Consider the following 25,071-nt stretch of genomic DNA (forward strand, 5'->3'; position numbering starts at 1 on the left):
GAGGCTCCACTGCAGGCAATCAGAGCTAATCAGATCAGTTGTCTGATGGGGCTGAGAGAGAGGTATCGGAAGGAACGTTGGATGGATACGGCTAAATGACAATGCATCATTATGATCTATTTATACATTCTTGAAACTCGTTGTAGAGGCAGCAGGCAGCGGGAGGAGACATTAACTTACAGGAGGAAGAGGCAGCTGGAGGAGACATTAACTTACAGGGGAAGAGGGAGCTGGAGGAGACATTAACTTACAGGGGAAGCAGCAGCAGGCAGCTGGAGGAGACATTAACTTACAGGGGGAAGAGGGAGCTGGAAGAGGCATTAACTTACAGGGGGAAGAGGGAGCTGGAGGAGGCATTAACTTACAGGGGGAAGAGGGAGCTGGAGGAGGCATTAACTTACAGGGGGAAGAGGGAGCTGGAGGAGGCATTAACTTACAGGGGGAAGAGGGAGCTGGAGGAGACATTAACTTACAGGGGGAAGAGGGAGCTGGAGGAGGCATTAACTTACAGGGGGAAGAGGGAGCTGGAGGAGACATTAACTTACAGGGGAAGAGGGAGCTGGAGGAGACATTAACTTACAGGGGAAGAGGGAGCTGGAAGAGACATTAACTTACAGGGGGAAGAGGGAGCTGGAAGAGACATTAACTTACAGGGGAAGAGGGAGCTGGAGGAGACATTAACTTACAGGGGAAGAGGGAGCTGGAAGAGACATTAACTTACAGGGGAAGAGGGAGCGGGAGGAGACATTAACTTACAGGGGAAGAGGGAGCTGGAAGAGACATTAACTTACAGGGGGAAGAGGGAGCTGGAAGAGACATTAACATACAGGGGAAGAGGGAGCTGGAAGAGACATTAACTTACAGGGGAAGAGGGAGCTGGAGGAGACATTAACTTACAGGGGAAGAGGGAGCTGGAAGAGACATTAACTTACAGGGGGAAGAGGCAGCTGGAGGAGACATTAACTTACAGGGGGAAGAGGGAGCTGGAAGAGACATTAACTTACAGGGGGAAGAGGCAGCTGGAGGAGACATTAACTTACAGGGGAAGAGGGAGCTGGAAGAGACATTAACTTACAGGGGGAAGAGGCAGCTGGAGGAGACATTAACTTACAGGGGGAAGAGGGAGCTGGAAGAGACATTAACTTACAGGGGGAAGAGGCAGCTGGAGGAGACATTAACTTACAGGGGGAAGAGGGAGCTGGAGGAGACATTAACTTACAGGGGGAAGAGGCAGCTGGAGGAGACATTAACTTACAGGGGAAGAGGGAGCTGGTAGAGACATTAACTTACAGGGGGAAGAGGGAGCTGGAGGAGACATTAACTTACAGGGGAAGAGGCAGCTGGAGGAGACATTAACTTACAGGGGGAAGAGGGAGCTGGAGGAGACATTAACTTACAGGGGGAAGAGGGAGCTTGAGGAAACATTAACTTACAGGGGGAAGGGGGAGCTGGAGGAGACATTAACTTACAGGGGGAAGAGGGAGCTGGAGGAGACAATAACTTACAGGGGAAGAGGGAGCTGGAGGAGACATTAACTTACAGGGGAAGAGGGAGCTGGAGGAGACATTAACTTACAGGGGGAAGAGGCAGATAGAGGAGACATCAACTTAAAGGGAAGAGGCAGCAGGCAGCTGGAAGAGACATTAACTTACAGGGGGGAGAGGGAGCTGGAGGAGACATTAACTTACAGGGGGAAGAGGGAGCTGGAAGAGACATTAACTTACAGGGGGAAAAGGGAGCTGGAGGAGACATTAACTTACAGGGGGAAAAGGGAGCTGGAGGTGACATTAACTTACAGGGGGAAGAGGGAGCTGGAGGAGACATTAACTTACAGGAGGAAGAGGAAGCTGGAGGAGACATTAACTTACAGGGGAAGAGGGAGCTGGAGGAGACATTAACTTACAGGGGAAGCGGCAGCAGGCAGCTGGAGGAGACATTAACTTACAGGGGGAAGAGGGAGCTGGAAGAGACATTAACTTACAGGGGGAAGAGGGAGCTGGAGGAGACATTAACTTACAGGGGGAAGAGGCAGCTGGAGGAGACATTAACTTACAGGGGGAAGAGGGAGCTGGAGGAGACATTAACTTACAGGGGGAAGAGGGAGCTGGAGGAGACAATAACTTACAGGGGAAGAGGGAGCTGGAGGAGACATTAACTTGCAGGGGGAAGAGGGAGCTGGAGGAGACAATAACTTACAGGGGAAGAGGGAGCTGGAGGAGACATTAACTTACAGGGGAAGAGGGAGCTGGAGGAGACATTAACTTACAGGGGGAAGAGGCAGATAGAGGAGACATTAACTTAAAGGGGAAGAGGCAGCAGGCAGCTGGAAGAGACATTAACTTACAGGGGGAAGAGGGAGCTGGAGGAGACATTAACTTACAGGGGGAAGAGGGAGCTGGAGGAGACATTAACTTACAGGGGGAAGAGGGAGCTGGAAGAGACATTAACTTACAGGGGGAAGAGGCAGCTGGAGGAGACATTAACTTACAGGGGGAAGAGGGAGCTGGAGGAGACAATAACTTACAGGGGAAGAGGGAGCTGGAGGAGACATTAACTTACAGGGGAAGAGGGAGCTGGAGGAGACATTAACTTACAGGGGGAAGAGGCAGATAGAGGAGACATTAACTTAAAGGGGAAGAGGCAGCAGGCAGCTGGAAGAGACATTAACTTACAGGGGGAAGAGGGAGCTGGAGGAGACATTAACTTACAGGGGGAAGAGGGAGCTGGAAGAGACATTAACTTACAGGGGGAAAAGGGAGCTGGAGGAGACATTAACTTACAGGGGGAAAAGGGAGCTGGAGGAGACATTAACTTACAGGGGGAAGAGGGAGCTGGAGGAAACATTAACTTACAGGAGGAAGAGGCAGCTGGAGGAGACATTAACTTACAGGGGAAGAGGGAGCTGGAGGAGACATTAACTTACAGGAGGAAGAGGCAGCTGGAGGAGACATTAACTTACAGGGGAAGAGGGAGCTGGAGGAGACATTAACTTACAGGGGAAGCGGCAGCAGGCAGCTGGAGGAGACATTAACTTACAGGGGAAGAGGGAGCTGGAGGAGACATTAACTTACAGGGGAAGAGGGAGCTGGAGGAGACATTAACTTACAGGGGGAAGAGGGAGCTGGAGGAGACAATAACTTACAGGGGAAGAGGGAGCTGGAGGAGACATTAACTTACAGGGGAAGAGGGAGCTGGAGGAGACATTAACTTACAGGGGGAAGAGGCAGATAGAGGAGACATTAACTTAAAGGGAAGAGGCAGCAGGCAGCTGGAAGAGACATTAACTTACAGGGGGAAGAGGGACCTGGAGGAGACATTAACTTACAGGGGGAAGAGGGAGCTGGAAGAGACATTAACTTACATGGGGAAAAGGGAGCTGGAGGTGACATTAACTTACAGGGGGAAGAGGGAGCTGGAGGAGACATTAACTTACAGGAGGAAGAGGCAGCTGGAGGAGACATGAACTTACAGGGGAAGAGGGAGCTGGAGGAGACATTAACTTACAGGGGAAGAGGCAGCAGGCAGCTGGAAGAGACATTAACTTACAGGGGGAAGAGGGAGCTGGAGGAAACATTGACTTACAGGGGGAAGAGGGAGCTGGAGGAGACATTAACTTACAGGGGGAAGAGGGAGCTGGAGGAGACATTAACTTACAGGGGGAAGAGGGAGCTGGAGGAGACATTATCTTACAGGGGGAAGAGGGAGCTGGAAGAGACATTAACTTACAGGGGGAAGAGGGAGCTGGAGGAGACATTAACTTACAGGGGAAGAGGGAGCTGGAGGAGACATTAACTTACAGGGGGAAGAGGGAGCTGGAGGAGACATTGACTTGCAGGGGGAAGAGGGAGCTGGAGGAGACAATAACTTACAGGGGAAGAGGGAGCTGGAGGAGACATTAACTTACAGGGGAAGAGGGAGCTGGAGGAGACATTAACTTACAGGGGGAAGAGGCAGATAGAGGAGACATTAACTTACAGGGGAAGAGGCAGCAGGCAGCTGGAAGAGACATTAACTTACAGGGGGAAGAGGCAGCTGGAGGAGACATGAACTTACAGGGGGAAGAGGCAGCTGGAGGAGACATTAACTTACAGGGGGAAGAGGCAGGTGGAGGAGACATTAAAATACAGGGGGAAGAGGGAGCTGGAGGAGACATTAACTTACAGGGGGAAGAGGCAGCTGGAGGAGACATGAACTTACAGGGGAAGTGGGAGCTGGAGGAGACATTAACTGACAGGGGAAGAGGCAGCTGGAAGAGACATTAACTTACAGGGGGAAGAGGCAGCTGGAGGAGACATGAACTTACAGGGGGAATAGGCAGCTGGAGGAGGCATTAACTTACAGGGGGAAAAGGGAGCTGGAGGAGACATTAACTTACAGGGGGAAGAGGGAGTTGGAGGAGACATGAACTTACAGGGGGAAGAGGCAGCTGGAGGAGGCATTAACTTACAGGGGAAGAGGGAGCTGTAGGAGACATTAACTTACAGGGGGAAGAGGCAGCTGGAGGAGGCATTAACGTACAGGGGGAAGAGGCAGCTGGAGAAGGCATTAACTTACAGGGGAAGAGGGAGCTGGAGGAGACATTAACTTACAGGGGAAGAGGCAGCAGGCAGCTGGAGGAGACATTAACTTACAGGGGGAAGAGGCAGCTGGAGGAGACATTAACTTACAGGGGGAAGAGGGAGCTGGAGGAGACATTAACTTACAGGGGGAAGAGGCAGCTGGAGGAGACATTAACTTACAGGGGAAGAGGGAGCTGGAGGAGACATTAACTTACAGGGGGAAGAGGCAGCTGGAGGAGACATTAACTTACAGGGGGAAGAGGGAGCTGGAAGAGACATTAACTTACAGGGGGAAGAGGGAGCTGGAGGAGACATTAACTTACAGGGGGAAGAGGGAGCTGGAGGAGACAATAACTTACAGGGGAAGAGGGAGCTGGAGGAGACATTAACTTACAGGGGAAGAGGGAGCTGGAGGAGACATTAACTTACAGGGGGAAGAGGCAGATAGAGGAGACATTAACTTACAGGGGAAGAGGCAGCAGGCAGCTGGAGGAGACATTAACTTACAGGGGGAAGAGGCAGCTGGAGGAGACATTAACTTACAGGGGGAAGAGGGAGCTGGAGGAGACATTAACTTACAGGGGGAAGAGGCAGCTGGAGGAGACATTAACTTACAGGGGAAGAGGGAGCTGGAGGAGACATTAACTTACAGGGGAAGAGGGAGCTGGAGGAGACATTAACTTACAGGGGAAGAGGGAGCTGGAGGAGACATTAACTTACAGGGGGAAGAGGCAGCTGGAGGAGACATTAACTTACAGGGGGAAGAGGGAGCTGGAAGAGACATTAACTTACAGGGGGAAGAGGGAGCTGGAGGAGACATTAACTTACAGGGGGAAGAGGGAGCTGGAGGAGACAATAACTTACAGGGGAAGAGGGAGCTGGAGGAGACATTAACTTACAGGGGAAGAGGGAGCTGGAGGAGACATTAACTTACAGGGGGAAGAGGCAGATAGAGGAGACATTAACTTAAAGGGGAAGAGGCAGCAGGCAGCTGGAAGAGACATTAACTTACAGGGGGAAGAGGGAGCTGGAGGAGACATTAACTTACAGGGGGAAGAGGGAGCTGGAGGAGACATTAACTTACAGGGGGAAGAGGGAGCTGGAAGAGACATTAACTTACAGGGGGAAGAGGCAGCTGGAGGAGACATTAACTTACAGGGGGAAGAGGGAGCTGGAGGAGACAATAACTTACAGGGGAAGAGGGAGCTGGAGGAGACATTAACTTACAGGGGAAGAGGGAGCTGGAGGAGACATTAACTTACAGGGGGAAGAGGCAGATAGAGGAGACATTAACTTAAAGGGGAAGAGGCAGCAGGCAGCTGGAAGAGACATTAACTTACAGGGGGAAGAGGGAGCTGGAGGAGACATTAACTTACAGGGGGAAGAGGGAGCTGGAAGAGACATTAACTTACAGGGGGAAAAGGGAGCTGGAGGAGACATTAACTTACAGGGGGAAAAGGGAGCTGGAGGAGACATTAACTTACAGGGGGAAGAGGGAGCTGGAGGAGACATTAACTTACAGGGGGAAGAGGCAGCTGGAGGAGACATGAACTTACAGGGGAAGAGGGAGCTGGAGGAGACATTAACTTACAGGGGAAGAGGCAGCAGGCAGCTGGAAGAGACATTAACTTACAGGGGGAAGAGGCAGCTGGAGGAGACATTAACTTACAGGGGGAATAGGCAGCTGGAGGAGACATGAACTTACAGGGGGAAGAGGCAGCTGGATGAGGCATTAACTTACAGGGGGAAGAGGGAGCTGGAGGAGACATTAACTTACAGGGGAAGAGGCAGCTGGAGGAGACATTAACTTACAGGGGAAGAGGGAGCTGGAGGAGACATTAACTTACAGGGGAAGAGGGAGCTGGAGGAGACATTAACTTACAGGGGGAAGAGGCAGCTGGAGGAGACATGAACTTTCAGGGGGAAGAGGGAGCTGGAAGAGACATTAACTTACAGGGGGAAGAGGCAGCTGGAGGAGACATGAACTTACAGGGGGAAGAGGGAGCTGGAGGAGGCATCAACTTACAGGGGGAAGAGGGAGCAGGCAGCTGGAAGAGACATTAACTTACAGGGGAAGAGGGAGCTGGAGGAGACATTAACTTACGGGGGAAGAGGCAGCAGGCAGCTGCCTCACCAGCACCACTCCAGTGCTGATGTTTATTTTAATAATTAGTCCTAATTGCATGTCCCGGTGCGAGATCAGAATGGCAAAAAACTAATATGATACATTTTTCATGAGGTGCTCTGCTCGGGCAGAGTAGGGTTTTATCAGCCCAGTGTCTATATGTGGTTGTTTTTATTCTATTTCATCTCATGTTATTTTTCGGGGGAACTAGTCCTTTAGAGGAGTATGTTGGTACAGTTTGTGCTGGACTGGTGTTCTACCTCGGTGAGGACGATTCTGATTGGCTTACAGCACCAGCGTAATGGGCACCTTTTCTGAAAAGGTTCCCAGAAGGCTATTTTCCTGCCTCCTTTCATGTCTAATAATGATGTGGATAGATATATATCTCTATTTTTAATAATGTGTCTCCTCTTTTGACCCGACAGGATCTGCCGCTGGGTTGTCATTTAAAGAGCTGACCTCCTAACCCTTTGGACCTTTCATGTCTTCTCTTTCTTTCTCTCTCTCAATTCAATTTAAGGGGCTTTATTGGCATGGGAACACACATGTTTACATTGCCAAAGCAAGTGAAATAGATAATAAACAAAAGGACAAAAATTGAAATGAACAGTAAACACTCACAAAAGGTTTTTTTGAAATAGACATTTCAAATGTCATATGTCTATAAACAGTATTGTAATGATGTGCAAATAGTTGAAGTATGAAAGGGAAAATAAATAAACATAAATATAGGTTGTATTTACAATCTCACTCTCTCTCTCTTTTTTTTCTCCACAGAGCTTCTTTGAAGGACAGTCTGCACCATGGGACTCTGCCAAGAAAGACGAGAACAGGATGAAGAACCGATACGGAAACATCATTGCATGTGGGTACAAATGATATGTCACTAGTATTTGTTGTTGTCATTCAATCCCCTAATGGCTAGATATGGATTTGTGAACATTATTGTGAAAAATGTCATTGATATATTGTCTGTTATTGTAAAGCAACATAAAGATAGGATCATATGAAAAATGTTTCTTGAAGCTATGATCCTCATTCCAAACCACGTTGAATGTGCATGTGGATACAACACAGGCGGTCCTAATTGACTTGGCAATTATGAAAATGAGCCTTGACATGGCCTAGGGTTCCATCTTTCTCTACAGAACCATTTCACACATTTATTTTTTCCCCATCGGCCTACTCCGATACACACACACACACACACACACACACACACACACACACACACACACACACACACACACACACACACACACACACACACACACACACACACACACACACACACACACACACACACAACCCCATCAGTAATGAGGTGACCGCCCCAGTTATTTCCATGTCAATAAGATTCCTGACACTTCCTGTCCCTGCAAATGAGCAACCGACCAATCGTAGTGCTGCACATGGCGCGACAACCAATGAGCTGGAGGGCACATTGGGGGGGACTGACAGTTTTCTGCCGGTTATAATAATTAGTGAATAAATCATTCAGAGTACGTTAGCATCTCCTCTGTGCAATGGGAGAGAAAGAAGGAGATCAGAGAAGATCGTTCTCCTATCAGTCATAATGAATTGTTATGACTAATGGAGAGACACTTGTTTCACAACCGAGCTCTGTCATGTGGTGAATTTGATTAAGTAGAGTCACACGTCACAGTAGTTGACTGCCCAAACTTCTCTGCACCTAACTGGTGATACAGGCTCTTACTGTGCCCAGATCCATCACTTTGAATCCCAACAACAACTAAGGTGAAACAATAACTGAAAACTGTAACTGAACAACTGAACAGCATTGTTATCTTACAAATAATTGTTGACTGGTATCCAAATGAATAGGGACTAAATCAACTTATTAACCCAGGAAAGACTTTGTTCTAGAGGGCATATGTTAGACATCAGCACAGTGGCTAGGTAGTTTTGCAGTATGTGCAGGAGTTGATGACCTTAAACTCGGTGGACACTCTCCTCCACAGGGATAGCCGACCAGTGTTTTCCTCTCTGTCTCATCAATATTACTAATGGGGCCTTGTTTTCTCGTCCTCTCTCTTGTTTTTTCTTTCTCTCTGTCCTGTCTTTATCAAGATGATCACTCCCGCGTCCGGCTGCAGGCTATCGAGGGAGAGCAGAGCTCCGATTACATTAATGCAAATTACGTGGATGTAAGTACAACACCAGCCTGGGCTTAGACATAAAGGTCAGCCAGCGTGTGTCTGTGCACACGCATAGCTCTCAGATGGAATGAGATGATGATCAGGCTCCTGCTTAAACTCACAATCCTCCTACCCGCTCTCCTCCTCTTCCCGCACACCATTCAGAAGTTTAGACACACCTACTCATTCCGGGATTTATCTTTATTTTCACTGTTTTCTTCATTGCAGAATAATAGTGAAGACATCAAAGCTATGAAATAACACATATGGAATCATGTAGGAACCAAAAAAGTTTTAAACAAATCAAGATTCTTCAAAGTAGCCACCCTTTGCCTTGATTACAGCATTGAACACTCGTGGCATTCTCTCAACCATCTTCACCTGGAATGCAATTCAATTCAAGGTGTGCCTTGTTAAGTTGTGTGCTTTAATGTGTTTGAGCAAATCAGTTGTGTTGTGACAAGGTAGGGGTGGTATACAGAAGACAGCCCTATTTGGTAAATGACCAAGTCGGTATTATGGCAAGAACAGCTCAAGTAAGCAAAGAGAACTTTGAAAGTTTCTTCAAGTGCACAAAAACCATCAAGCGCTGTGATGAAACTGGCTCTTATGAGGACCGTCACAGGAAAGGAAGACCCAGAGTTACCTCTACAGCAGAGGATAAGTTCATTAGAGTTACCAGCCTCAGAAATTGCAGATAAATGCAAATAAATGCTTCACATAGTTCAAGTAATAGACATATCTCAACATCAACTGTTCAGAGGAGACTGTGTGAATCACACATTCATGGTTGAATTGTTGCAAAGAAACCACTACTAAAGGACACCAATAGTAAGAAGAGACTTGCTTGGGCAAAGAAACACGAGCAATGGACATTAGACCACTGGAAATCTGTCCTTTGGTCTGATGAGTCCAAATTTGAGCTTTATGGTTCCAACTGCCGTGTCTTTGTGAGACGCAGAGCAGGTGAAAGGAAGATCTCTGCATGTGTGTTTCCCACCGTGAAGCATGTAGGTGGTGTGATAGTGCTTTACTGGTGACACTTTCTGTGATTTATTCAGAATTCAAAGCACACTTAACCAGCATGGCTACCACAGCTTTCTGCAGCTATATGCCATCCCATCTGGTTTGTGCTTAGTGGGACTATCATTTGTTTTTCAACCTTTCAAGAACTCCCCGCAATAGCCAGTGAAAGTGCAGGGCGTCAAAACAACAAAAATCTCATAATTAAAATTCCTCAAGCATACAAATATTTCACACCATTTTAAAGATAAAATTCTCATTAATCCAGCCACAGTGTCTGATTTCAAAAAGGATTTACAGCGAGAGCACCACAAACAATTGTTAGGTCACCACCAAGCCACAGAAAAACACAGCCATTTTTTCCAGGCAAACAGAGAAGTCACAAAAAGCAGAAATAAAGATAAGATGAATCACTAACCTTTGATGATCTTCATCAGATGACACTCATAGGACTTTGTTACACAATACATGTATGTTTTGTTTGATAAAGTTCATATTTATATCAAATAAACTGAGTTTACATTGGCGCATTACGTTCAGTAGTTCTAAAACATGCGGTGATATTGCCACATCAATTTACAGAAATACTCATAATAAACATTGATAAAGATACAACTATTATACATGGAACTTTAGATAAACGTCTCCTTAATGCAACCGCTGTGTCAGATTTCAGAAAGACTTTACAGAGAAAGCAAACCATGCAATAATCTGAGTACAGCCTTTAGACAACAAAGCAGCCAAAAAGATACCCGCCATATTGGGTAGTCAACATTGCTCAGAAATAGCATTTTAAATATTCACTTACCTTTGATGATCTTCATCAGAATGCACTCCCAGGAATCCCAGTTCCACCATAAATGTTTTGATTTGTTCGATAATGTCCATCAGTTATGTCCAAATATCTTCTTTTGTTATGGCGTTTGGTAAACAAATCCAAAAGCGCGTTCAGGTCGCGCCGAACTTCGGACGAAAAGTTCAAAAAGTTCTGTTACAGCCCGTAGAAACATGCCAACCTAAGTATGGAATCAATCTTCAGGATGTTTTTAACATAAAACTTCATTAATGTTCCAACCGGACAATTCAATTGTCTGTACAAATGAAGTGGAACGTAGCTACCTTTCACGTGAGCGCGACAGACCGAGGCTGTGGCTCTCTGCCAGACCACTCACTCAAAGAGTCCTTATGAGCCCCTCCTTTAGAGTAGAATCCTCAAAACAGGTTCTAAATACTGTTGACATCTAGTGGAAGCCTTGGGAAGTGAAAAATAACTAACATCACCCTGTATCTTCAATGGGGGCTGAGTTGAAAAACTACAAACCTCAGATTTCCCACTTCCTGGTTGGATTTTTCTCAGGTTTTCACCTGCCATATGAGTTCTGTAAAACTTACAGACATCAACAGTTTTAGAAACTTCAGTTTTTTGTCTATCCAATACTAATAATAAATCAAAACAAATGTATTTGTCACATACACATGGTTAGCAGATGTTAATGCGAGTGTAGCGAAATGCTTGTGCTTCTAGTTCCGACAATGCAGTAATAACCAACAAGTAATCTAACCTAACAATACCAAAACTACTACCTTATACACACAAGTGTAAAGGGATAAAGAATATGTACACAAAGATATATGAATGAGTGATGGTACAGAACGGCATAGGCAAGATGGAGTAGATGGTATACAGTACAGTATATACATATGAGATGAGTTATGTAGGGTATGTAAACGAAGTGGCATAGTTTAAAGTGGCTAGTGATACATGTATAACATAAAGATGCAGTAGATTATACAGAGTACAGTATATACATATACATATGAGATGAGTAATGTAGGGTATGTAAACATTATATTAAGTAGCATTGTTTAAAGTGGCTAGTGATACATTTTTACATACATTTCTACATTATTAAAGTGGCTGGAGTTGAGTCAGTATGTTGGCAGCAGCCACTCAGTGTTAGTGGTAGCTGTTTAACAGTCTGATGGCCTTGAGATAGAAGCTGTTTTTCAGTCTCTCGGCCCCTGCTTTGATTCACCTGTACTGACTTCGCCTTCTGGATGATAGCGGGGTGAACAGGCAGTGGCTCGGGTGGTTGTTGTCCTTGATGATCTTTATGGCCTTCCTGTGACATCAGGTGGTGTAGGTGTCCTGGAGGGCAGGTAGTTTGCCCCCAGTGATGCGTTGTGCAGACCTCACTACCCTCTGGAGAGCCTTACGGTTGTGGGCGGAGCAGTTGCCATACCAGGCGGTAATACAGCCGTCAGGATGCTCTCGATTGTGCATCTGTAGAAGTTTGTGAGTGCTTTTGGTGACAAGCCGAATTTCGTCAGCCTCCTGAGGTTGAAGAGACGCTGCTGCGCCTTCTTCACCACGCTGTCTGTGTGGGTAGACCAATTTAGTTTATCCGTGATGTGTATGCCGAGGAACTTAAAACTTACTACCCTCTCCACTACTGTCCCGTCGATGTGGATAGGGGGGTGCTCCCTCTGCTGTTTCCTGAAGTCCACAATCATCTCCTTTGTTTTGTTGATGTTGAGTGTGAGGTTATTTTCCTGACACCACACTCACCTCCTCCCTGTAGGCCGTCTCGTTGTTGGTAATCAAGCCTACCACTGTAGTGTCGTCCGCAAACTTGATGATTGAGTTGGAGGCGTGCATGGCCATGCAGTCGTGGGTGAACAGGGAGTACAGGAGAGGGCTCAGAACACACCCTTGTGGGGCCCCAGTGTTGAGGATCAGTGGGGTGTAGATGTTGTTACCTACCCTCATCACCTGGGGGCGGCCCGTCAGGAAGTCCAGTACCCAGTTGCACAGGGCGGTGTCAAGACCCAGGGTCTCGATCTTGGTGACGTGTTTGGAGGGTACTATAGTGTTAAATGCTGAGCTGTAGTCAATGAACAGCATTCTCACATAGGTATTTCTCTTGTCCAGATGGGTTAGGGCAGTGTGGTTGCGATTGCGTCATCTGTGGACCTATTTGGGCGGTAAGCAAATTGGAGTGGGTCTAGGGTGTCAGGTAGGGTGGAGGTGATATGGTCCTTGACTAGTCTCTCAAAGCACTTCATGATGACGGAAGTGAGTGCTACGGGGCGGTAGTCGTTTAGCTCAGTTACCTTAGCTTTCTTGGGAACAGGGACAATGGTGGCCCTCTTGAAGCATGTGGGAACAGCAGACTGGAATAAGGATTGATTGAATATGTCTGTAAACACACCAGCCAGCTGGTCTGCGCATGCTCTGAGAACGTGGCTGGGGATGCCGTCTAGGCCTGCAGCCTTGTGAGGGTTAACATGTTTAAATGTTTTACTAACGTCTGCTGCAGTGAAGGAGAGTCCGCAGGTTTTGGTAGCGGGCCGTGTCAGTGGCACTGTATTGTCCTCAAAGCGGGCAAAAAGGTTATTTAGTCTGTCTGGGAGCAAGACATCCTGGTCCGCGACGGGGCTCTTGTGTCTGAGCCGTTGAATTTTGACTATACTTTGTCTCTAATGCTGACGCTTAGCTTGTTTTGATTGCCTTGCGGAGGGAATAGCTACACTGTTTGTATTCGGTCATGTTTCCGGTCACCTTGCCCTGGTTAAAGGCAGTGGTTCGCGCTTTCAGTTTCACGCGAATGCTGCCATCAATCCAATGTTTCTGGTTTGGGAATGTTTGAATCGTTGCTATGGGTACGACATCGTCAATGCACTTTCTAATGAACTCGCTCACCGAATCAGTGTATTCGTCAATGTGTTGTTGGAAGCAATGAGGAACATATCCCAATCCACGTGATCGAAGCAGTCTTGAAGCGTGGAATCAGATTGGTCGGACCAGCGTTGAACAGTCCTGAGCACGGGAGCTTCTTGTTTTAGTTTCTGTCTGTAGGCTGGGTTTTACCAGCCCTGGTTGCGCAATCGATATGCTGATACAATTTAGGGAGTCTTGTTTTCAGATTAGCCTTGTTAAAATCCCCAGCTACAATGAATGCAGTCTCAGGATATGTGGTTTCCAGTTTGCATAGAGTCAAATAAAGTTCGTTCAGGGCCATCGATGTGTCTGCTTGGAGGGGAATATATACGGCTGTCATTATAATCGAAGAGAATTCCCTTGGTAGATAATGTGATCGACATTTGATTGTGAGGAATTCTAAGTCAGGTGAACAGAAGGACTTGAGTTCCTGTATTTTGTTATGATCACACCATGTCTCGTTAATCAAAAGGCATACCCCCCACCCCTCTTCTTACCAGAAATATCGTTTTTTCTGTCGGCGCGATGCGTGAAGAAACCAGCTGGCTGCACCAACTCAGTTAGCGTCTCTTGAGTGAGCCATGTTTCCGTGAAGCAAAGAACGTTACAGTCTCTGATGTCTCTCTGGAATACTACCCTTGCTCGGATTTCATCAACCTTGTTATATTAGCATCTGGGACAGAGTAGGAGGCAGTTCACTCTGGGCACGCTATTCATCCAAAAGTGTAAATGTTGCCCCCTATCCCAAAAAGGTTAACAGGACAATGACCAAGACTGTGTAAGGTCTATTTGACCAAGAAGGAGAGTGATGGAGTGCTCCATCAGATGACTTCCAGGAACTGGAACACGCTGTCTTACATGTTGATCCAGAGCATCCCAAACATGCTTAATGGGTGACATGTCTGTTGAGTATGCAGGCCATGGAAAAACTGGGACATTTTCACCCTCCAGGAATTGTGTACAGATCCATGCAACATCCTGAAACATGAGGTGATGGTGGCAGATGAATGGCACGACAATGTAATTGTGTTTGCTGTGTGTAGCTTATGCCTGCCCATGCCATAACCCCACCGCCACCATGGAGCACTCTGTTCACGTTAAATCTTTGAAATTGTTGCATGTTGCGTTTTATAATTTTGAGAGCGAGAGAGATGGGGCATTGATCCACATGGCCCGTCAGAAAGTTTGCCTTCGATTTGTTTTGAGCCTCAGATGTAAACAGAGCCCACACTTTGGGTCATGGACTGACAAACAGCAGGGTCCCGGTAAACACACACACACACACCACAAGCCCTGCTTGTGCCACAGGTCAGCGTCCCCCTGCCGCTATCACCGCCCTGTGCAACTGGGTACTGGGCTTCCTGACGGGCCGCCCCCAGGTGATGAGGGTAGGTAACAACATCTACACCCCACTGATCCTCAACACTGGGGCCCCACAAGGGTGTGTTCTGAGCCCTCTCCTGTACTCCCTGTTCACCCACGACTGCATGGCCATGCACGCCTCCAACTCAATCATCAAGTTTGCGGACGACACTACAGTGGTAGGCTTGATTACCAACAACGAGACGGCCTACAGGGAGGAGGTGAGTGTGGTGTCAGGAAAATAACCTCACACTCAACATCAACAAAACAAAGGAGATGATTGTGGACTTCAGGAAACAGCAGAGGGAGCACCCCCCTATCCACATCGACGGGACAGTAGTGGAGAGGGTATTGAGAAAAAGCCTTTGTGATACTTCAATGAATCTGTCATTGTGTCCAAAAACGATAAGCTTCTGTACCAACTGTGATTGTGAACCATCCGGTGGCCATGCAAGAGGCTGTTGTGTGGAAGCTGATTGTACAACATAGATTTCAATCCTATTCTACCCAAAGGTGTTTCCTTCAAAGTTCTTTGGGGGAAATGTTTATCAAAATTACATTTTCTGATTTATGTAGAAGTAAAACAAAATGGAGTCATCTTTTTTGTTGAACCTGAGAGACACAGCAGAGATAACGAGAGAAGAAAGAAGAGATAGTCAGTGACACACTCTGGAGATTTCCACGACTGTCTCTCACATGCACGCGCACACACACATTCATCACAAATGTGAGCCAAATGTCCATCTATGCTGTGGCGTAAACAGACCTGCCTTTGACCACCATGTGTCCTGTATATCCAGTCTGGACTATGGAATTAGAACTAGAACACTGTCCATCTCTATGTTCTGGATACAGTCTGTCCACGGCCAGTACATACTGTAGGGCCATTAGTTTGTTTCCCGGGTGACCGTTTAACACTAGTTTAGCCCACTCCTTGTTTACCCCCCTGGCTATTGCTGTTGACAGTCAATGTTATTTTCCTCTCCCATCAACCAGCTGGCATGGTGCCACCAATGCCAACCAACCTCCCCCTGCGTATACTTACCTCCCTTGTCTCCTCCTCGCCTCACTCCTCATCTCCCCCTCTACCTCCACGCCAAGCTTTGCTTTCACATGTCATTAGCCACATTAGCACACTTATCTCTCTCCTCTTCAAAGGCCAGTGTAAATTAGGGTAAATTTGCAGCGTAGGTGGAACAAGTCGCTATCTCTCGAAATGAAAGGGCCTGTAAATAATTTCCACACGCCCACATGGCGTCTTCATGTCAGAGACATTGTGTTCAGGTGCTCACAGATTGATAAAGAGATAATTCTGAAAGCGTCCGCTCTCGTTGTCAAGACCGGAGTTGGTACGCGTTAGACAGCACTCTAAGTGGATATGGTTTCATCTGGCTTTGTTTCACTGTTCGCATTGTTCTTGATAGCAACAAGGTGATTCTGAAGGATATTATATGAGAGGGGAAAATTTGCCCATTAACTTTGTAGACGTTTTGCGTTTCAAAACGAGGAATTGTTATCTTGTTGCAAGAAGCCTCCTATGATAATGCAATGTTCCTCTCACAGAGAATCATAAGCATCAACCTTACATTACTCATTAAAACATTCCATGAATACAATTTGACTGTGTTTGTGTGTGTGTGTGTGTGTGTGCGCGCGTGTTTGGCAGCACACTCGTGTGTCCAGTCGTATGTGTTGAATTAGCATTCCGCGTCTTACTGCTCTGCAAGGTCACCTATGTAGCTAATTACAGCTTGACCCCAGAGGACTCGTGGTGACACGGACATGAAGACATCTGTACACTACCTCCCTCCACTGCACCTGCCCTCTCCTCTCCCTGCAGACTGTCTGTCTGGGTTTCTGCTCCCTCCCAGTGTTTCTCTAGCCTGTTTCTGTAGTGCTGTCTCACCAACTCCTTTGGTCATTGGCATGACAACGACCATAGCAGTTGGCTGTGTGTGTGGTGCATTCAGTCAGTGAACTCGGCAGCATCTGTGTGAGTGCTGCTCGTCTCCCATGCACAGACCTAACAGGTCCCAATTAAGTGGAATTTCAGAAGGTCAGAACAGAAGTCTAAACCTTTCTTCCAACATGATGATCACATAGAATACGTGACCAGCCAATGAACCCTTCTCCTAATAGCCTCTTGCTAACTCTATAGCCATAGTTGATATTCATCGCCACGTGTGCTCCCACGGTGGGAACTCCTCGATAGTATGTAGAGCAAGAGGATAAACAAGTCTCAGGGAGCCCAGCCTATCAGAGCCCAGAGAGACGGAGAGCCCAGCATATCAGAGAAGAGGGATGAGGTGTCCCTGTTTGATTCAGTCCAATTATATTCCATGTTAATTATAGTTGAGGTAAAGGGAATATGGCGTGGATAAGAGCTGGACCAGATGAAGACAATAGGTCAGACTTTGTGGAGGGGATCTTTACTCCAACATTTAGCTTCCCACCGTGTACAGTAGGCCTCGCTAGGATACAAGATGCTCGCCAAATGAAATTTGAGGGGATTAGAGTAATCCCTCCGAGATTGAGCCTATTCCGAAGATAAGAGCCACACAGCAGAAGAATAACTCAGCTGTGTGCGTGTTCACAATCCACAGACTGTATTATCCATCGAAAATATGCTGTCAATACACTTTAAGTGAACCGACCGCAGGAATTCTTTGAGAAAGAGAAATGCTGCTGACGGGATGTTAGAGTGGTTGCTGTCATGTTGTTGTCATTATCTTAGAAGATGAGCTTTTGCACGTATTTTCAAATGGAATCCAAATAAACATTTTCTTTCTACTTGGTTTGAATTAATTAGTCATTTAAGACAAAAAATATGTTTTGAAATATGTTTTCACCGCAGCATGTTTCGCTTCTTGACTCAAGTAAACAAATATGCCCATTGTACTGTATTCTTGATTTTGTTCAATACTGACATCTGTGTGCTGAAAATTTTAATTTGTTTCTCTTTCGAATTTCAGGGCTACCACAGGCCAAATCACTACATTGCTACCCAAGGTAAGAACAGAAACACACAACAAACTTGATCTTGTCTGAATATCTCAGTATTGTTGTTGGATCTGCAAGTCTTTAGTCTGCTGTTCAGTATGACAGCCTCACCAGAGCTGTCAACACAGATATACAAGAGATCTGTAAAAAGCTGTGGGACTCCCCTCTCTCTCGCTCTCTAACCAACCTCCCCCCTCCTTTATTCCCTTCAGCCTGTCCAAGCCTTGTTGTGCTGAAGTAGCGTCTTAGAACAATTAATCCGTTGTGTGAGCAAAAGGGGAGGGGTGAGGATTGCAGTAATAAATAAATGGATAAGTTCATGTGTACTGGCGTGGTGTGTGTACATGCACATGCGTGTCTAAGCGTGTGTGTTGTATTACTGCATTAATCTGGCAGGCATACGCTTTTCCCACAATCGCGCTGGAGGTGAGCTCTGGTTGATCATTAATTGTTGTTGAATTCTTGGAGGCAATGTTTTCTCGGCCAGCCGCGCGAAGGTAATTCCATTCCACGCTCCCTCCGAGTAGAGACAGCCAATCCAGCACAGTCAGACCAAGTAGACAGTCTGGTGGTCTAGTGGGCCTGGGAGCTGTATAATGACCTAGTAGACAGTCTAGTGGGTCTGGGAGCTGCATAATGACCTAGTAGACAGTCTGGTGGTCTACTGGGTCTGGGAGCTGCATAATGACCTAGTAGACAGTCTGGTGGTCTACTGGGTCTGGGAGCTGCATAATGACCTAGTAGACAGTCTGGTGGTCTACTGGGTCTGGGAGCTGCATAATGACCTAGTAGGCAGTCTAGTGGGTCTGGGAGCTGCATAATGACCCAGTAAACAGTCTGGTGGTCTAGTGGGTCTGGGAGCTGCATAATGACCTAGTAGACAGTCTGGTGGTCTACTGGGTCTGGGAGCTGCATAATGACCTAGCAGACAGTCTGGTGGTCTAATGGGTCTGGGAGCTGCATAATGACCTAGTAGACAGTCTAGTGGGTCTGGGAGCTGCATAATGACCGAGTAGGCAGTCTAGTGGGTCTGGGAGCTGCATAATGACCTTGTAGGCAGTCTAGTGGGTCTGGGAGCTGCATAATGACCTAGTAGACAGTCTGGTGGTCTAATGGGTCTGGGAGCTGCATAATGACCTAGTAGACAGTCTAGTGGGTCTGGGAGCTGCATAACGACCCAGTAAACAGTCTGGTGGTCTAGGAGCTGCATAATGGTGTAGATAGTCTGGTGGTCTAGTGGGTCTGGAAGTTGCCGTTCTCTGTCTCCTCAGAAGAACTACACCTGTTCTGTGACGAATGACACTGAGTGAAACGCAGGCTGCGCTAACAGTCAAGTGGACACACATACCTAGTCCTCGGTAGTGTGTCTTAACCCCCAGGTGAATTGCTTCCAACAGAGAGAGTGCCGGCTGGTGAATGAGACTAGGAGAGGGTTGACCTCCATCCTATTTTATGATGAGACTATACAATATTTACTATACACAGTCATACTATACGTTGAATAGGAGAGAAAATAATAGCACACCAGCCTCAGACAGAGTTGGCAGCGGACTCTCCATGTTTAGTTTTTTTCAATGTTATGCCGGCGTTCGCAATTAGAGGGCAGCTTTCAAAGAGAATTCCATTTTTTTTTGGGTGGAGAGAGAGGAAAATCGTAACAAGCAGAGATCTTGCAGAGATCAAAGGCAGGTGTGCTTCAGGCCATTCGGGCGCTTGTCAGTCACGGACATTCAGCATGGGATCCCAAACAATATACACTGAGTGTACAAAACATTAAGAACACCGGCTCGTTCCATGACATAGACTGACCAGGTGAATCCAGGTGAAATATATGATCCCTTATTTATGTCACTTGTTATATCCACTTCAATCAGTCTAGATGAAGCAGAGGAGATGTTAAAGAAGTATTTCTAAGCCTTGAAACAATTAAGACATGGATTGTGTAGGAGTGCCATTGAGAATGTGAATGTGCAAGACAAAACATTGACGTGCCTTTGAACGTGGTATGGTGGTAGGTGCCAGGCACACCGGTTGGAATGTGTCGAGAACTGCAATGCTGCTGGGTTTTTCACGCTCAACAGTTTCCCGTGTCTATCATGAATGGTCCACCACCCAAAGGACATCCAGCCAACTTAACACAACTGTGAGAAGCACTGGAGTCAACATGGGCCAGTATCCCTGTGGAACGCTTTCGACACATTGACACTTTCGACACAGAGTCCATTGAGGGCAAAAGGGGGTGCAACTCAATATTAAGAAGGGGTTCCTAATGTTTTGTACACTCAGTGTATGTTTTTACTCATGGGTGTGGGGAGGTGCATTTTGTCCATTCACCCCTTTTCTCTCAAAAGCACCCCCAGAAGCTAAAGGTCTGTATAGCCTTTTTAATACAATATCATTTATTAAAATACATACAACCCCTCTTTATTAACTCGGTCCTCACACAATCGCTGGCTGGCTGGCATGTTTCTCTTTCTAGGGGAAAAAAGGTGCAAAGAAATATCCTAGTCTCCTTCCCTCCTGAAGAATCCCAGCAATTTGTGTGTCTGTATCTGTGGCTGGCGGGGTGCCAGGGTGAAAAGCATTACTACGACAGAGCCTCTCCTCTGACAGCCTGTCCACTCCAGCCGTCTGTGAAGATTTTGTTTAGCTTTTTTCTCCAACTTCCTTGTCCTATTTCCCCAGTGCACCATGGGAGAATCTCTTCTCCACAACTAATTGGAGTTGCATGACTTGGCTTTACCCTCTGCCGCACTAGGCCATTTACCGCAGCTGCTCAACGATGATGCGTCGTGTCACATTTTCTTCTCCCAGACGACGACACCAGCCGCGCTTCGCGCCTCTCCTCCGCCGAGACTTTCTTTCTCTACACAGTTGTACATACCCACTGTTAACACTGTGTCAACACAGATGACTGGTTTAGTTGGCAAACGTCTCACAGGTTCACGAAGTGTGTTCATAAGGAGGGGAAAGGAGGGAGGAAGGGAAGGGAAGGGGGGAGGTACTTGTATAGAGCTCTTAGAAGGAAATAGTTGGGAGATCAAACCTCCATTCATCCCGAGTGCAGTCCTTTTTTCATATCATCTACATAACACCATCACTTCCTCCAGAGAAAAACACCTTCCTATCCCTGGGTGGATGAGTAACTGTAGGACACACACTGTTCTGATTGAACTGAATCTGCCTTTAATTTAGAAAATAATACGTCTAGAATGGTGAGGGTTGCTGTTAGGAGGAGTGAAGGGGGCCAGGGGAGAACAGGGAGTGTATAGGCTCTTGTTCCTTGGAGAGATGGTTATGAATACCAGGAGAGCATGTGAAAACCGGCTCGCTCGCACTAGAGGTAAAAGGCACCTGGAATCCGGCGAATTCTCAAGCATTTTAAAATGCGACACCAGTGTTTGGTAATGCGGCTGTTTGTGTGAGCATGAATATGGAACATCTGCAGGGAGCTTCGTGTGTGTATGCGCACGTGTGTGTGTGTGCTCGCGCATGTGTATGTTTTAGCTGTTGGAAGCAATTTGCTGTGGCTGACGGTACACACGCCGCAGCTCTCGAGGACACACACACACGGATTTGCATGAGCTAATTAGCTCGTCCAAAGTATTTTTTTTGCATTTGCCAGTTGATTAAAAAACAATGCTAATTTGAATTAATTAAATTAGTAATTCTTAATTCCTTCCAGGGATCCTTTATTGCTCGGTGCAATCTTAAACACGGCCCACATTAAAGTGTGTAGGAGTTAATTGAGAGTGTGTGCACAGATTTCTGTCCCCCTTCCTGGCGTTAAGCTTCTTGTCATTCACCGCGTGTGTGTTGACTTAGATCCAGGCATTAGCTGATTGCCCTGTCAACAGTGATCAGAATGTACAGGCACACAGCCCCAGTGTCCTGTGTTGATAAAGTTCAACTGGGAAAAACAAGGTGTTAACCAGCTGAACCTGTGCACTTTTCATTGCTCAGAAAACAAGCAAGTAATCGACAAATGTGAAAAAACGCTAACAAGGATGTGATGAGCATTGAATTAGTATGAGAAGAACCTGGTATAAGTAGAGGATCTGACAATATTTGGACAATACACACACTTTTATATTGGAAAATCACATGTTGGTGTCATTCATAACATGATTCATAACATGTCTGTATGGTCACAAAGAGCTTCGCATACACACACTCACACCCTTTCTCTCCTTTCTCTCTCCCTCGCTCGCTCTCTCTCTCTGTCCCTCTGTCTCTCCTCAGGGCCCATGCAAGAGACAGTCTATGATTTCTGGAGGATGGTGTGGCATGAGAACACTGCAACCATCGTCATGGTGACCAACCTGGTGGAGGTGGGCAGGGTGAGTACCACGAGACCACAGACACACACAAACAAACACACACACAGTCACACATTACACACACTAAAGACAAACTCAGTTCTGGTACATTTTATTGATTCAACCAATAAATAAAGTAAACTAAAAGGTGGACATTTTCCAGGCCTGGCATACAGAAACCAGGGGCCCAACATTTGAGTGTTTTCTGGAAAGCAACGCCAGACAATGTCAATCTACTGGGGTGTAATGTCCCGTGTGGGTACAGACCTTGTTCAAGCCAATCAACCATTGGTTAAAGCCTTGAGAGGCGTGATCAGAGAGTGATCTGACCGGTTAGTCGAATAAGCTCTCTGAAACGGTCAAACCCATAACAATACGCAGGCACGCATGCGCATACACACACACAATCATAAACACTCTCACGCACACACTCATACACACAACGACAGAGAGGGCATGCCTAACCTGTCAGTGGCTCATTTAAGGAAGGGCCCCAACTCCCGCTGTCACCATATCAAATCAACAAAAGGGAACCGAGTGATGCACGGCCACAAAGCGCTAGCCAAGCGGGTGAATCCTCCCACCACCTGGTGCTATTGTTTTAACCACTCAGCCCTGGCTGTCCCATCTTGCCCCCCGTTGAGTCTCCACTCTCCAGGCCCCTTCAGTGGGCTGCAGGCAGGCCAGGGTCGGCAGGCAGGAAGGCACAGCGGCATTCTTTTCCACCATAATAATAAAAACCACTCACTCCACAGCCATTGTCTGCTAGGCCGCTTCACCACTGATGAACTTTGGGAAATCCCTTCTCCCAGGCTTCTGTCGCTTTTGGTGTTCATGCCAAGCAGTTTTGTTTGTTTTCGATCTAGCTTCTCTCCTGTTTCTATATCCCTTCTGGACCGCAGGTGGAGGGAGCACAAGGCACAACTAGACGTGGAGAATAACACTACCCCAGATAATGTGTTAGTGAGTGGCGCAGGCAGCCACCCAAAGCATATCGCTGGCTGATCATCTTCATCGTAGCTGTCAGACACGGTTGGGATTAATAGGATATTTCTGCCAAGACTTCATCTATAGGATGCTCTTCAGGGATAAGCTAGCTGAAGTATCAGGGGGATCTGAGAGGCTGGAGGATCTGGAGCGTCTTGACTTGAGCTCCATACAGTTTATGATCGTGTCACTGGATACCCAACTTCCTTTCACTGATGATCAGGGCTGAAGCTCCAGTCAGCTCCACAGTGACCCTGTACACTTTATTTATCCTGTCAGATGGTGATGAGGTACCTAGTACGAGTCCGATGGATAGCTAATCGTATTAGCCCAAATCATCCTCCCAATGTTTTATTTTGTGTGAGTTATTTATGTTTTAAAGCTACATTACACTCTGTGACCAGTAGGAGTGCTTTGTATTGTTAAACCTCTCTTCCTATCACGGATCATGTACTCCATCACCTGCTGTCCTTACATGCTTACCCAGTGTGGCACACAACACCAGAGAGAATGGAAGTGGCACTAGTTTGACAAAGCCGTATTAGTCTCTGTGGTGGTAGGTATAAGAGAACTAGTTGTTCCAGATAGCTCTCCTAGATTGGCATTCTTTAAAGATCCACAATGCAGGAATCGCTTTACCATTTCCTGCTTGGTAAAATTCTAATAGTTCGCCTAATTTCAGTTTGTGACCAAACAAATCAAATCAAATCAAATTTATTTATATAGCCCTTCGTACATCAGCTGATATCTCAAAGTGCTGTACAGAAACCCAGCCTAAAACCCCAAACAGCATGCAATGCAGGTGTAGAAGCACGATGGCTAGGAAAAACTCCCTAGAAAGGCCAAAACCTAGGAAGAAACCTAGAGAGGAACCAGGCTATGTGGGGTGGCCAGTCCTCTTCTGGCTGTGCCGGGTGGAGATTATAACAGAACATGGCCAAGATGTTCAAATGTTCATAAATGACCAGCATGGTCGTATAATAATAAGGCAGAACAGTTGAAACTGGAGCAGCAGCACGGTCAGATGGACTGGGGACAGCAAGGAGTCATCATGTCAGGTAGTCCTGGGGCATGGTCCTAGGGCTCAGGTCCTCCAAGAGAGAGAAAAAAAGAGAGAATTAGAGAGAGCATATGTGGGGTGGCCAGTCCTCTTCTGGCTGTGCCGGGTGGAGATTATAACAGAACATGGCCAAGATATTCAAATGTTCATAAATGATCAGCATGTTCGAATAATAAGAAGGCAGAACAGTTGAAATGGTATGGTCCTAGGGCTCAGGTCCTCCGAGAGAGAGAAGGAGAGAATTAGAGAACGCACACTTAGATTCACACAGGACACCGAATAGGACAGGAGAAGTACTCCAGATATAACAAACTCCAGACCCTAGCCCCCCGACACATAAACTACTGCAGCATAAATACTGGAGGCTGAGACAGGAGGGGTCAGGAGACACTGTGGACCCATCCGAGGACACCCCCGGACAGGGCCAAACAGGAAGGATATAACCCCACCCACTTTGCCAAAGCACAGCCCCCACACCACTAGAGGGATATCTTCAACCACCAACTTACCATCCTGAGACAGAGCCGAGTATAGCCCACAAAGATCTCCGCTATGGCACAACCCAAAGGGGGGGCGCCAACCCAGACAGGATGACCACATCAGTGAATCAACCCACTCAGGTGACGCACCCCCTCCAGGGACGGCATGAGAGAGCCCCAGTAAGCCAGTGACTCAGCCCCTGTAATAGGGTTAGAGGCAGAGAATCCCAGTGGAAAGAGGGGAACCGGCCAGGCAGAGACAGCAAGGGCGGTTCGT

General features: G+C 46.9%; 1 protein-coding gene across 10 annotated transcripts in view; it reads left to right on the forward strand.

Annotated features, from left to right (window-relative positions):
• LOC109900162 (receptor-type tyrosine-protein phosphatase mu) overlaps window positions 1-25,071 on the forward strand; it is a 317,021-nt gene that overhangs the window by 266,839 nt on the left and 25,111 nt on the right. For all 10 annotated transcript variants that reach the window (XM_031836211.1, XM_031836212.1, XM_031836213.1 and 7 more), the window contains 4 exons: window positions 7,462-7,549; window positions 8,776-8,852; window positions 17,922-17,958; window positions 22,192-22,289. In XM_031836211.1, the coding sequence (XP_031692071.1) occupies window positions 7,462-7,549; window positions 8,776-8,852; window positions 17,922-17,958; window positions 22,192-22,289 (300 nt within the window). The remainder of the gene's footprint in view (window positions 1-7,461; window positions 7,550-8,775; window positions 8,853-17,921; window positions 17,959-22,191; window positions 22,290-25,071) is intronic.

Source organism: Oncorhynchus kisutch, linkage group LG11, assembly GCF_002021735.2.
Source record: "Oncorhynchus kisutch isolate 150728-3 linkage group LG11, Okis_V2, whole genome shotgun sequence".
NCBI lineage: Eukaryota > Metazoa > Chordata > Actinopteri > Salmoniformes > Salmonidae > Oncorhynchus > Oncorhynchus kisutch.